Source organism: Aspergillus piperis (assembly GCF_003184755.1).
Source record: "Aspergillus piperis CBS 112811 unplaced genomic scaffold BO85scaffold_16, whole genome shotgun sequence".
NCBI lineage: Eukaryota > Fungi > Ascomycota > Eurotiomycetes > Eurotiales > Aspergillaceae > Aspergillus > Aspergillus piperis.
The window spans coordinates 555,557-567,569 of NW_020291606.1; the positions used below are offsets into that span (position 1 = coordinate 555,557).

Here is a 12,013-nt window from a genome sequence, read left to right on the forward strand (position 1 = left end):
ACCAGGCAACTTCGCCCTGGCGCGTCCACCTCTGAGCGTCCGGGCTGACCGTCAGTCCGCCAAGCTCGGACCACCCGAACTCTCATTGCGAAAGCTCTCGGCCTGCGCGATCCCGCTCCGGAAATCTTTCCTTCGCGCCTCAAACTGCAACCGAATGTCTTGTTATACTATTTCACTTAATTGATACCTTTTCGCGCACTCTCTTGGATCCTCTGTGGCTGCAATGCTCAAATCTACGTATACCCCGCCCCCTCCGTTACCTCCAGGATGGACCGAACATAAAGCTCCTTCAGGTTTGATTACCAGTTACCCGGATTCCTCTTGGAGTCGCTCTAATCCAACCTAGGTCATCTGTATTACTACAACTCGCAGACAAAGCAATCCACATATACGAGGCCCCAGGCCGCCCCCGTACAGCCTCCGCCCGCAGCAGCACCAGAACCCTCGAATAAAGCGCCATTCCTAACTCCGGATACACTGCCTCCTTTCTCTTCGACTCCCTATGCCCCTCATGGTTTTGGGCATGGTGCTGCACCACACGGAGCACCGTTCGATAGTCAGCCACGTGGAGGCTTTCGTGGGGGCAGAGGCTACCATGACCGCAAGCCCCGTGGGCCACAGGATAGGCCGAAAACCAAACATGACATTCCTGGCTGCGCGCCATGGGTGCTCGTGAAGACGAAGCTAGGAAGGAGATTTGTCCACAACCCCGAAACAAATGAGAGTTTTTGGAAGATTCCCCCAGAGGTCCTGATGGGGGTTCTTGAATATGACCGCTTGGAGAGAGAGGCAAAAGAAAGGAAGGAGCGGGGCAAGGATATGGAAGTTGTCGCCAAAGAAGAACCAGAAGCTAAGGTGTCCGATCAACCACAGCGGGAAGAAGCAGAAACTGGTGTTGCCCCGGCAGCTGGGGAAGAGAGCGATGAATATGAGGAGGTCGAAGTTACTGACAGCGAGGGTGAGGAAGAGCAACCTTTCAAACGACCGAGAACCGAGGAAGGGGACGACCAGCAGCCGTTGGAGTTCACGGAAGAGGATATGGAATACCAATTGGCGGCAATGGGAGAAGAATATGGCCTTGACCCTGGCGAATACGGCGAACCCGGAGAAGAAGAATGGGAAGAGGGCGCAGAGGGGCTTCCGCTCACGGAGGAGGATGCCACGGCCTTATTCCGTGATCTTCTTGACGACTATCGCATTAACCCATTCTCCACGTGGGAAAAGATCATCGAAGAAGGCCGGATCATTGATGATACCCGCTACACTGTGCTACCAAACATGAAAACGCGCCGTGAGGTCTGGTCCAACTGGAGTCGTGACCGGATTCAAGAACTTAAAGAACGCAAAGAGAAGGAAGAAAAGAAGGACCCACGCATCAAGTACCTGGCCTTCCTGCAGGAACACGCCACACCAAAGTTGTATTGGCCCGAGTTCAAGCGCAAATACAAAAAGGAACCCGAAATGAAGGATACGCAAATGTCAGACAAAGATCGAGAGAAGTACTATCGCGATTTGGTTTCTCGACTGAAACAGTCAGAAAGCACGCGAAAGTCTGATCTTTCAGCGCTATTAAAATCTGTGCCACTACACGAACTAAATCGCTCATCTAATCTGGAGGCTCTCCCTCCGTCCATCATCACCGATCTCAGATACATCGCCCTCACGCCTAAAGTGCGGAATCCGCTTATCGAGGCTTACATCTCTACCTTACCTGCTGCTCCAGAAAGCGACATGACCGCCGAGGAAAGAGAAGAGGTAGAACGGAAGAAAGTTGAACGTGACAGACGCGAGAAAGCGTTGGCAGAACGAGAGAAGCAGGTACAAGAGGAAAAAAGAAAGCAAAAGGGCGAGCTTGTTCGTGGTAAACATCTTTTGAGAGAAGGGGAAGCGGAGATCGAGGAGGCCATGAGGATTAATAGGGGTGGACTTCGAAGCTACATAGAAGCCGAAGATCAGTCTTCCAAGGGCCAAGGCGAGAACGCCAGTCAGCAGCCATGAAGAATCAGAAACGGCAGCCTCTGTGATATATAAAGCATACTTATGATTGCAAATGACTGTAAAAATACATTTCCATCCTTTCTGGCTGATCCAGTATACATTCTCTCGCATATAGGAGTTTCATCGTAGATAGTATGTTAAGAGTACAATATGTCGCTGCCCCATCATGAAACACGGGATACCGCCCACGCCGATAAAAAGTGTAATGTGGCCCATTAAGAAAATTAAGAGCAATGGCCTGTGATTTCACATAGCTTATTGGGTATCACTGTAAGTAAGAAAAGTCCGGGACCTCCCTCGTATGAAATGACGCCTGTATTCCCCACACCCGACCCTTAGCCGCGTTAAATTCATTTGAATCTCCAATTGTCCCAGTCATCGTCATAATCATCATCGTCGTCTTCATCGTCTTCATCTTCATTTGCGTCGCCTGCAGGTGGATTTTGTTGGTCCCCTGACGGGCTAGCAGCGGAAGGAGGTTCGTCCATTCTCTGCATTTCTGCATCTTCCATGATCCTTAATTTCCTCAGCTCTTCACGCTTGTGCTTAAGACGTCTGACGCGCTCTTCTAATTGCTCCATTTCATCAAATTCGTCTTCCATAAATCGCGCTGCATCCTCCCTTTCTCCTTCGACCTCAGCCTCACGGCTTTTCTTGATCGCTTCGGTCTCTTTCTGCTGCTGGGCAGCGAGCTCGTCTGCAGACACTGGCGCTGCTGATATGGTCGCTTCTGCGGCGAGCGCAGCCGGTCGATGCGGCATGCGGGTGGGGGCGACAACTTCGCGCTCGAAAGCGGCCCATTCATCCTCATCGATGGTTTGAGTGGTCGGGGCAGGCGGTTCGGCGGCTACAAGAGACGTATCTGATGGCTGTACATCGGGTTGAGCAGTTGGCTGCTCAAGTGCGATGTCAGATGGCGGCTGCGGTCCGGCGATGTCTTGCTCTGATCCCTCGATCTCTTCCTCCTCCTCGATAGCTCGTGCACTAGGTGGTTGTACGGTATGCGCGGTCGACGGACCAGATGGCACATTCGCCCTCATCCTCTTGCGCCTCAAATCATCTGCTGGGTCTACCTTGCGCTTTTTGGTCACACGGTTCGTTGCGCTGCTCCCTGTCTGGGATGAGCCCTTGCGGGCGGCGAGCTCATTCCGGAGTAATGATCGAACATCTGCCATGATCTGTACTGAGTAACGGTGGGATAGTAAAAGATTATAGGTATTGATTTGATTTTAAGATGAGCTCTAAACAACACGTCAACTTTGGAGAGGGGGAAAGTAGCACGGGTTCGAAGATCGTGAAATGTAAAAGACAGTCTATGTGGGGATCTGGAGAAGCTTTCGAGGGCGCCGAAAAATAGACGCGACGAGAAGGAGCCGGACTGGCGCCTGCCAAGCCATTCTCCGCGGAGCCGCAGTCACGTGCTCATGACTCAGCATCCCGATCCAACCGCGACAGCATCTCCTCTCTTCCCACCATCTGTCTTCTTCCATCTCCCAGCATCCCCCGCTGCTCGTCGCTGGACGTTCATTTCATCACCAGACACTCCTGCGAGGCGATCCTGCGAAACTTCCATCGTCAGCTCTCGATTCACTCGGGGATAAGCCGCCTCAGGCGCTGCGCAGTCTACACGCGACCCCGCTCACGCCAAGCATTCACGCTGCGCGCGACAGCATTCAAACGAGACTCAGCACCACCCAACCGCTTGGTGTGACACCACCCACCGGCGCCCACGCGTTGTCTCTAGACTAAAAATCGCTGGAAGTGCAAGGACAAAGTAATACCTGCGTGGACCGGGCAAACAAACAAAAAGTGCCACTTTCCAGAGCCTTCCTCTGTGTATTACTTTAGCCCTTCTGATGCCGTAGAACGAGATTTTGGGTGGCGTGCGCAATCCTTTTTTCCATCCCTCTATCTCAGACCTTTTACAACCCCCAAAGCTTCGCGCCGTAGAAATTTGAATACCTTGCTATCAGCTTATATACTTCCATCATGGCCGGTAAGCTCTTGTATACCGAAAGTCGTGCGACCATTGTCGGCCTTCCCGATGGGTGGCGACTGGCAGCACACTCCACTTCTCGTCGGGACAGAAAGCTAACTACTAAGCCAGATGAACCACGACGCTCCGGTCGCTCGACCAAGGGCCAGCACAAGAACCTCGACATGATCACCGAAACGCCCGCGAAGAAGTCCAAGGCGAAAGCCCAGCCGAAAGACAAACCTCCCAAACCCTCCGTCGAACCGACGCCTGCTCCCAGCGAAGAAGAAGAAATCATTCGATGCATTTGTGGCGAATATGAAGAGGAGGAAGATGTTGAACGCGACATGATCTGCTGCGATCGATGCTCGGCCTGGCAACACAATGACTGTATGGGTTTGACATACGCGAAGGGGGAAGAACCGGACGAGTACTTCTGTGAGCAATGCAAGCCAGAGAATCACAAAGTTCTTCTTGAAAAGATCGCGCGTGGTGAAAAGCCTTGGGAGGAAGCTGCTGAAAAGAGGCGCAAGGAAGCCGAGGAGAAGAAGGCATCTCGACGCAGAAAGGGCAAGAAGGGCGGCCGAAGAGGCAGACCAAGTGAACTCAAGGCGGCTGAGCCTAAGACAAGCGAATCTAAATCGGTCGAACCTAAGACCAGCGAACCTCCAACGACAGAGCGCAAAACGAGTGAGTCTCAGGCAAGTGAGCGTCAGGCCAGCGAGCGCAAGGCTAGCGAGCCCAAGACAGAGACCAGCACACCTGCGCGCGCTGCAACCTCTTCAACTCCCGCTCCAGCCTCTACTGCTGCCCCTGATGCGCCTGATGCGCCTCCTGCGCCGGCTGCACCAGTTCCTGAAGCCGAGACGCCAGCTCCTGAGAAGAATGGACATGTTCCTGAAACCCAATCGACAAGCGCCCAAAAGCGCAAATTCGATGAGCACCAAGAGGCTCAAGTGCCTGAGCCGGTAAGTTCTCGTTATTTCAGTATCATCGGTAGAGGAGGGTTCTGCTAACACTGACACACCAGGGACCGAAACCGAAGCAGCAGAAGATGTCACCGCCAGCACCTGCGACGCCTGTGCCAGCTCCCGCTGCCAAACCGGCTCAAGTGAAGGAGGAGCCCAGTGCGCCTTCTTCCCAGAAAAGCTCTGCTGCAGGGACAGCAGTGACTGATAGCTCGAAATCCGCGGACCAGCTTACGCATCCGTCCCGCAAGAGTGTTGCCAAAGCTCTAGTCAAGTTATTTGTAGAGCAGATTACTCAGGCCCAGGAACGAGGATCGTTCCAAATCCCCGAAGGGTCCGGGGTGAAATCGGTGGAGGAATTTGCCCGGCAGCTTTCTCTCTCACTCGAGAGCGCTATGTATGAGAATATATGCGGAGGAACTGGGGAGCCCACAGAGCCGTATAGGTCACAATTGCGGACGATCATGTTCAACGTAAAGAAGAACCCTTCTCTACGGGACCGTCTGCTCGTAGGTAGTTTATCTCCCGATGCCCTCTCTAAGATGAGCACCCAAGACATGGCAAGTGAGGAACTGCAGCAGAAGGATGCCGAAATCAAGCGGGAAGCTGAACGGCAGCACATCATCGTGCAAGAACAAGGGCCTCGCATTAGACGGACCCATAAGGGTGAAGAGTTTATTGAAGATGATAACCACAATGTCGCCAGCGAGCCCGTGTTCTCTACTGCTGCCGCTCGACGCAGTCTGGCTGATCCTGATGGCAGCTCCGCTGGCCAGAGCCCAACCACCCCTGGGCCCCAGGCTCAGACTGATGACACCCGGAAGGCATCGAAATCACAGGATGTTGACACCAAGATGACCGATGGTGTCACCACTCACCAGGATCACTTCCCCGCGCGGGCTCATTCTCCCGGTGGCACCAGCCATGAGCAGGTCTTCCCCGAAGTGTCTGCTCATATCCGTGAGCAGCTGCCAGCAGCCAAGGCTCAGGCTGATGCTGAGATCGATCAACTATTAGGAGACGATGAGCCCGACTCACCCCCCTACTCACCAAAGGACTTCCATGACGAAGGGTCCATCTGGCATGGCAAGGTCGTCATGAATCCGATCACAGAGTTCACTTCCTCCGCGAAGCATGTCGGAGGAGCTGACTTGAGCGGACGCATACCATGGAGTCAGCTTGCTCCACCGACACTGTCCATTGACGGAAGGATTGAGATTGCTCTCGCCAGCGAGTACCTTTGCGGTCTACGTTTCAGCTCCTCAACCGATGTGACTGTTATCTCGATCAGCCGCCCCGACTCCCCTAAGGACCGTGCAGGGTTCGACAAGCTATTCAGCTACTTCCAAGACCGTTCGAGATACGGTGTTGTTGGCAAACATCCCTTGCCAGCTGTCAAGGATACCTACCTTATCCCTATTGAAGCAGGCTCCACCAAGAAGCCGGAGTTCATCGAGCTTCTAGAGAACAACGCTCTTGAAGATCCGACACCGGAGCGCGTCATGCTCGTGGTCTTTGCCGTCAAGACTGGCGATTCCAACCCGCCATCCGTGCAGCCTCCTTCGCACTTCCCGAGCCAGGAGCCCGGTGCTTCTGCCAGTCCATTGACCGTGGCAGCGGGGACGCCTCAGCAGGCGCATTTCCTGACTCCTGGACCGCCGCTTGCGTCCCAGTTCACACCCACTCCTGTATCATCTTACGACGGAACGCCTCAAACGCAAATACCCTATGGGCATCAAGCTCAGTCACAACACCAACAACAGCCACCACCAGCAGCTCCACAATTCACCCCCTACCAGCCTCCACAGCCCAATCAACCACCCCTCACCGGGCTCGCCGCCGCAATACAGGTCCTCGGCGCGCAAGCCAATACACCCGCTATTCAGCAACTTCTATCCCATGCCCCGAACGCAGACGCTTCCCAGCTAAGCGTGGTCCGGGATATCCTCCTACGTCGACCAGAAGTCAGCTCGAACTACACGATGTTGATAGAAGAGTTAGCAACGGCGACCAGGACCAACGGACACGGTCCACAGCAGAATGCACGGTAGAGAGACAAATGCAAAAAGATAAAAAAAAAAAAAAAAAAGGGGGAAAAGGGTGTTTCAACACTGCCTACTGTACAGTAACGTCTTTCTTCTCCCATATCTTCGTTTTCCATTTTTCTTTCCAGGGTTATCTCCGGGGGCTTGGTGTAATTTCTTTTTTTTTCCGCACTGCTATTCCCATGTGCTGGGGTAGGGCTTTTCTTTTCCAAAACGGGTATTTGGGCGACTTTACGGGCTGCTTATTTATTGATTTGTTCTCTTTGCTTTTATTGTGCTTGCCATGAACAATGGACTTTATGTACCCCCAGCGAGGTTTGTTTCAACACTGGGTTTGTTATTTTATCCCTTCTCCTTTTTTCTTTCGTTTTGACTCTGGAATTTCCCCTCATCTCATCTTGTTCTTATCCGCATGCTGTTTTACATGCGTTGAAGTTGTATGTCAAAATGAACACTATCCTACTATTTTATACCATTTTTCTCTATGAAGACTTCACATACTTAAGATAAGTAAACAGCTTGGCGTACTGCCAACCTGATATTATCGGAATACTATTACTACTCAGTCCCATTGCCACATATTCAGACTGGGGTTACGGGGGCGAAAGTAGAAAGGAACTGCAGTCAGCCTGTACATGTTTATTATATTTTTATTTAATCCGTAACATCCCAGACGTAGTAGTAACAAGAACGCCTGCGCTATGCAAATCCAGACAAATTACAACAGAATTGCAGAATAAACTCCAAGAAAAGAAAGAGACAAGACGCTTCATCAATATTTTACCAGCGAGGTCCGCGCTTCTTGTAACCACCACCGCCATACCGAGGACCACGTCCACCACCGGAGCGTCCACCCCAACCACCATCATCGTCATCGTGGTGACGAACCGGCGGAGGCCGTCCCTTAAGCTCCTCGCTGAGCTTCTTAAACCCCTTGCGCATGTCCGAGTATCCCATGTGCATCTTTCCGAAGAAATGGTCCGCCAACCGACGATCGTTATCGAGACGACTCAGATACGCGCCGCAGACATCGCACACTTGCAGCTTCTGATGACCCGACGGGCCGGAGGTATCTTGTAGGTTCTTCAACTCGCGTTCACATGTTTCCTTTTGGTGCTTCGCGGTGCGGATCTTGTGCAGTTCGTTCAGGGCCTGTGCGACGGAGCCGGTTTCGCCCAGCACCGAGATCTCGAGGAGGCCCGTGTTGATGGTTTTCGTTAGGTCGGAGATTTGTTTCAGCTATTATGTTAGAGATGTGGTCAGCTACATGTCTTCTCTTGGCCGCTTGAGATATCCTGTATATCGGATGGGAGTGTATGCCTTACCAAGTTGTTGGTCTGTCTGATCTCATCCGGAGTCTTTTCCAAGCGTCGCTGAGCGGTATCAATACGTCGGTCACAATCATCGATGTATTTCTGCATGTCGCGCATATAGTCGTAATCGAATCCCCATTTGGCCTTCTCGGCCGCCGAGGCGGTCTCATACTCCGTCTTCAATCCTTCGCTGTGAACTTTCTGGCATGGGCCCAGATCTTGCTTGGTATTGGTGAAGAGGTCATGCGGACAAGTGCCGACAAGATACGAGCGACAGACTTTCGGATCGGTGATTTGGAGCTGCGCATTGCGAGAAGGAGCGCCGGTACCTATGAGCTGGTCCGCTGGAAAAAGAATTGCATTAGCTGTTGTTTAGAGCTTGGGAGAAGCTGGAGATGGGCAACTTACCTCCCATGAGCTGCTCAAGCAGCTTTCTCTGTTCCGCCGCCATGATGGGATGATGCCAGAGGGAGAATGGAGGGTGGGGAGAGCACGAATGGTCAGAGCGTAACTGAGAGATTGAATGGAGATTGCGATGGAGAGTCGAGATTCTGCGGGCGTGGCGCTAACCGCGGCTGGCGCTTATATAAGTTGAACCGGAGTCCCCCTGTCGATTCCCGCTGATTTGCGGAGTACAGTTCGGCCTTTCCACCTTACTACTAGTTGGCGACATCGGTGCCATGATCTGGACACTTTGACGCTTGATACATCTTATGCAGGCTTGATACTGTCGCGCGGCCCGGTCAGCCTGTTATTCAGCTTTGCTTGAATTAAAACGCAATCGACCGTTCTTCTCCGCCGCTCGGAGGACTGAACTTACACACTCCGTGTATGGCTTGCTAGTGGTAGTGAGGTACGCGATAGAATCACTACACAGTATCTAGAACGTTCTGCATCGGCAAGCATGACGTGATGACGGTCCTCTCTCTCCTTACTTTACTTTTCGTTGTCGCGCTCTCTTCGTTCACATCGGCGACTTCCGACTATCACGAGAGCCTATACCTCCAACCACTCCCGCAGTCATCCTTGTTAGCATCTTTCAACTTTCGTGGCAATGAGTCCCAAAAGTCCTTCGATGAACGCCATTTCCGCTATTTTCCGAGAGCGTTAGGTCAGATCCTACAGCACGCCAACACGAAGGAGCTTCATCTGCGGTTCACTACTGGGCGATGGGATGCTGAGAGCTGGGGTCCCCGTCCTTGGAACGGGAGCAAAGAGGGTGGTACTGGTGTTGAGCTATGGGCATGGATAGATGCACCCAATGATGAAGCGTATGTGTGACCGGGAAGGAGGAGAGGACGACGTAGCATGTGCAACGATACTGATGGGCATTAGGGCCTCTGCGAAATGGATTACCCTGACTCAGTCTCTGTCGGGATTGTTTTGCGCCTCGCTGAATTTCATCGACTCAACCCGAACCACTCGCCCTGTTGCTTCATTCGAACTTATGGGAGACCATCCAGCTTCCAGTAATCTGCATCTGCTACACGGGACACTTCCTGGCGAGGTGGTCTGCACTGAAAATCTTACGCCATTCCTGAAGTTACTTCCGTGCAAGGGCAAGGCAGGCGTTTCCAGCCTTCTAGATGGACATAAGCTGTTCGACGCTTCTTGGCAGAGCATGTCTGTGGATGTCAGTCCTGTCTGTCCTCAGCCAGGAGAGTGTTACTTGCATGTCGACCAGACCGTGGACATTGTCCTTGATATTGACCGGTCGAAGCGACCCCGCGGTTAGTTTATTGGCACCTGAGGTCTGATTGATATACTAATGGCTACGCAGGCAATCCGATTCCGCGACCTGTACCTTCTGATCAGCTTGCATGCGACACATCCAAGCCCTACCGTTCCGATGATACCTGCTATCCTTTGGAAAGCACATCGGAAAAAGGCTGGAGCTTGACGGAAATCTTCGGACGCACCCTCAGTGGCGCTTGTCCTCTCACGGATAATGCTTCTCAAGAGCCGGTCTGCCTACGGGTGCCGCATGAGCGCGAGGTAATTGTTACTCCAGGTGCAGTGGAGACTAAGAGGCCGGATGGCTTCACTCGCTGTTTTACTTTGGAGCCTTCTACTCCGTTCGACCTCACCATCCCTGAACAAGAAGTTACCACTCATGTGCCACTTGATGAGCCTGTCTTGAGCGCGGAGAGAACGATTGTTGGTCACGGCCAAGAGCGCGGTGGCATGCGGATCATCTTCGACAACCCGTCTGCCTCCAACTCTGTCGACTTCATTTACTTTGAGACCCTACCATGGTTTCTACGACCATATGTCCACACACTGCAGGCTTCTATCACAGGCCGCAATGGACTACGCCAACAAGTACCCGCCTCACAATTCATCCGTGAATCCTTCTACCGACCGGCCATCGACCGAGAGCGAGGAACACAGCTGGAGCTGGCAATGACGATACCTCCCGCGTCGACCGTGACTCTCACATACGACTTTGAGAAAGCGATTTTGCGATACACGGAATATCCCCCGGACGCGAACCGCGGCTTCAACGTCGCTCCCGCCGTAATCAAGCTCGATGCAGCGAACGGCCAAAATCACCCAATCTATATCCGCACTACCAGCCTTCTTCTCCCGCTTCCCACCCCCGACTTCAGCATGCCATACAACGTGATCATCCTAACCAGCACCGTCGTTGCGCTCGCCTTCGGCAGTATCTTCAACCTCCTTGTCCGTCGCTTCGTGACGGCCGAAGAAGCCTCCGCGTTGACCGCGCAAACCCTCAAGGGACGCCTGGGGGGGGAAATAGTTGCCTTACGGGACCGAATCAAGGGCAAGACAGCCAAGAAAGAATAGACAAGGCAAAAGAGCTATCATAAACAATGCATCCATCTTGATTGTGACGTACATGCTATACCAATACAATAAACCAACCACATCACATTAATCTTACTATCAACACCTGCTTGATCCATTTTAACATCACTCCCCAAATAATACCCAATATATTCTCAATTTTCAAAACCATATGTCATTTGATACCATTCATTCATATCATTCATAAAAGCACCCCTCCCCAAAATCAAAGGAAAACCCCAAATTACTCCGGATAAAGACTAAAAACCCAACCCCACCCCATCAGCCCGCATCCCAAAAAAGGAACAGCCAGAGCATCAGGAAGGAAGGAAGGAAGGAAGGAGCGGCGATAAGCTTACAATCCCAACTTATCCTTCAGCACAGTCCAACCGGGCAATGCATCCGAGCCACCAGGCTTCGTGCCCATGAAGCTATGATCTTCCGTAGCACAAGTTCCCTCTCGCTGATCATGTCCTTCATCCCACCGACTCATGAACTTTTCCTCTGCGGCCTGCTTTTGCTGCGAGATGCCTTGCAGGGCGGGCGTGGTGAGAATGTCGGACTAATCACAGATTTATTAGCAGTGCTTTCCAAGAAGAAGGTAGATAAGAAAGGGGTGATTGGGTAGTACGTACAGGAACCCCATCGTCCGACGACGACGTCTGGTTCGCTGTTCCTAGACCTCCTCCCTTGGGATAGCCCTCGTCGCCCCAGCCACTGCCTCCGCCGGAGTTGTTGGCTGGTGTGGGTTGGGCGCTGGCGCCGCCGCGGGTGGAGCCTGGGAGACGGTTTTGGGACATTTTGTGTGTATATATAGATATATAATATAATGTGTGTGAAGGGTTTCAAAAAGTAATTTGTTCTGGGGATGAATTCGTTAGTTTGGTTTAATGGTTTAAACTTGGT

General features: G+C 52.4%; 6 protein-coding genes across 6 annotated transcripts; 3 read left to right on the forward strand and 3 right to left on the reverse strand.

The window, feature by feature from the left end:
• Positions 1–113: 113 nt before the first annotated feature.
• BO85DRAFT_82714 (FF domain protein) lies at positions 114–2,173 on the forward strand. The gene is made up of 2 exons (XM_025665708.1): positions 114–293; positions 347–2,173. Exons 1-2 carry the CDS (start codon positions 224–226, stop codon positions 1,996–1,998), a joined length of 1,722 nt encoding a protein of 573 aa, XP_025513245.1. The 5' UTR covers positions 114–223; the 3' UTR covers positions 1,999–2,173.
• Positions 2,022–3,320, reverse strand: BO85DRAFT_451635 (uncharacterized protein). Its single transcript, XM_025660633.1, has one exon. The coding sequence runs from the start codon at positions 3,171–3,173 to the stop codon at positions 2,349–2,351; it is 825 nt and encodes a 274-aa protein (XP_025513246.1). The 5' UTR covers positions 3,174–3,320; the 3' UTR covers positions 2,022–2,348.
• Positions 3,321–3,848: 528 nt separating this feature from the next.
• Positions 3,849–7,134, forward strand: BO85DRAFT_83040 (putative PHD finger domain protein). The gene is made up of 3 exons (XM_025665710.1): positions 3,849–3,994; positions 4,106–4,941; positions 5,004–7,134. Exons 1-3 carry the CDS (start codon positions 3,988–3,990, stop codon positions 6,990–6,992), a joined length of 2,832 nt encoding a protein of 943 aa, XP_025513247.1. The 5' UTR covers positions 3,849–3,987; the 3' UTR covers positions 6,993–7,134.
• A 476-nt stretch (positions 7,135–7,610) lies between these two features.
• On the reverse strand, positions 7,611–8,824 carry BO85DRAFT_451637 (LUC7 domain-containing protein). The gene is made up of 3 exons (XM_025660634.1): positions 8,708–8,824; positions 8,312–8,643; positions 7,611–8,225 (listed from the first exon to the last, which is right to left on the reverse strand). The coding sequence occupies exons 1-3, from the start codon at positions 8,748–8,750 to the stop codon at positions 7,767–7,769; spliced, it is 834 nt and encodes a 277-aa protein (XP_025513248.1). The 5' UTR covers positions 8,751–8,824; the 3' UTR covers positions 7,611–7,766.
• Positions 8,825–8,948: 124 nt separating this feature from the next.
• On the forward strand, positions 8,949–11,377 carry gpi16 (GPI-anchor transamidase subunit GPI16). Its single transcript, XM_025657185.1, has 3 exons — positions 8,949–9,570; positions 9,635–10,029; positions 10,080–11,377. Exons 1-3 carry the CDS (start codon positions 9,212–9,214, stop codon positions 11,105–11,107), a joined length of 1,782 nt encoding a protein of 593 aa, XP_025513249.1. The 5' UTR covers positions 8,949–9,211; the 3' UTR covers positions 11,108–11,377.
• A 60-nt stretch (positions 11,378–11,437) lies between these two features.
• On the reverse strand, positions 11,438–11,907 carry BO85DRAFT_479788 (uncharacterized protein; the record flags this gene model as incomplete). The annotated part of the gene is made up of 2 exons (XM_025662973.1): positions 11,438–11,669; positions 11,743–11,907. The coding sequence occupies 2 exons, from the start codon at positions 11,905–11,907 to the stop codon at positions 11,463–11,465; spliced, it is 372 nt and encodes a 123-aa protein (XP_025513250.1). The 3' UTR covers positions 11,438–11,462.
• Positions 11,908–12,013: the final 106 nt, after the last annotated feature.

Coding starts and splice junctions, on each gene's coding strand:
- BO85DRAFT_82714 (XM_025665708.1), top strand. CDS start 224: ATGCTCAAATCTACGTATACCCCGCCCCCTCCGTTACCTCCAGGATGG. Junction 294..346: donor CGAACATAAAGCTCCTTCAG/GTTTGATTACCA, acceptor AATCCAACCTAG/GTCATCTGTATTACTACAAC.
- BO85DRAFT_451635 (XM_025660633.1), bottom strand. CDS start 3,173: ATGGCAGATGTTCGATCATTACTCCGGAATGAGCTCGCCGCCCGCAAG.
- BO85DRAFT_83040 (XM_025665710.1), top strand. Junction 4,942..5,003: donor AGGCTCAAGTGCCTGAGCCG/GTAAGTTCTCGT, acceptor CTGACACACCAG/GGACCGAAACCGAAGCAGCA.
- BO85DRAFT_451637 (XM_025660634.1), bottom strand. CDS start 8,750: ATGGCGGCGGAACAGAGAAAGCTGCTTGAGCAGCTCATGGGAG. Junction 8,644..8,707: donor GCTTGAGCAGCTCATGGGAG/GTAAGTTGCCCA, acceptor TTCTTTTTCCAG/CGGACCAGCTCATAGGTACC. Junction 8,226..8,311: donor TCAGACAGACCAACAACTTG/GTAAGGCATACA, acceptor CTAACATAATAG/CTGAAACAAATCTCCGACCT.
- gpi16 (XM_025657185.1), top strand. CDS start 9,212: ATGACGGTCCTCTCTCTCCTTACTTTACTTTTCGTTGTCGCGCTCTCT. Junction 9,571..9,634: donor GATGCACCCAATGATGAAGC/GTATGTGTGACC, acceptor GATGGGCATTAG/GGCCTCTGCGAAATGGATTA. Junction 10,030..10,079: donor CCGGTCGAAGCGACCCCGCG/GTTAGTTTATTG, acceptor ATGGCTACGCAG/GCAATCCGATTCCGCGACCT.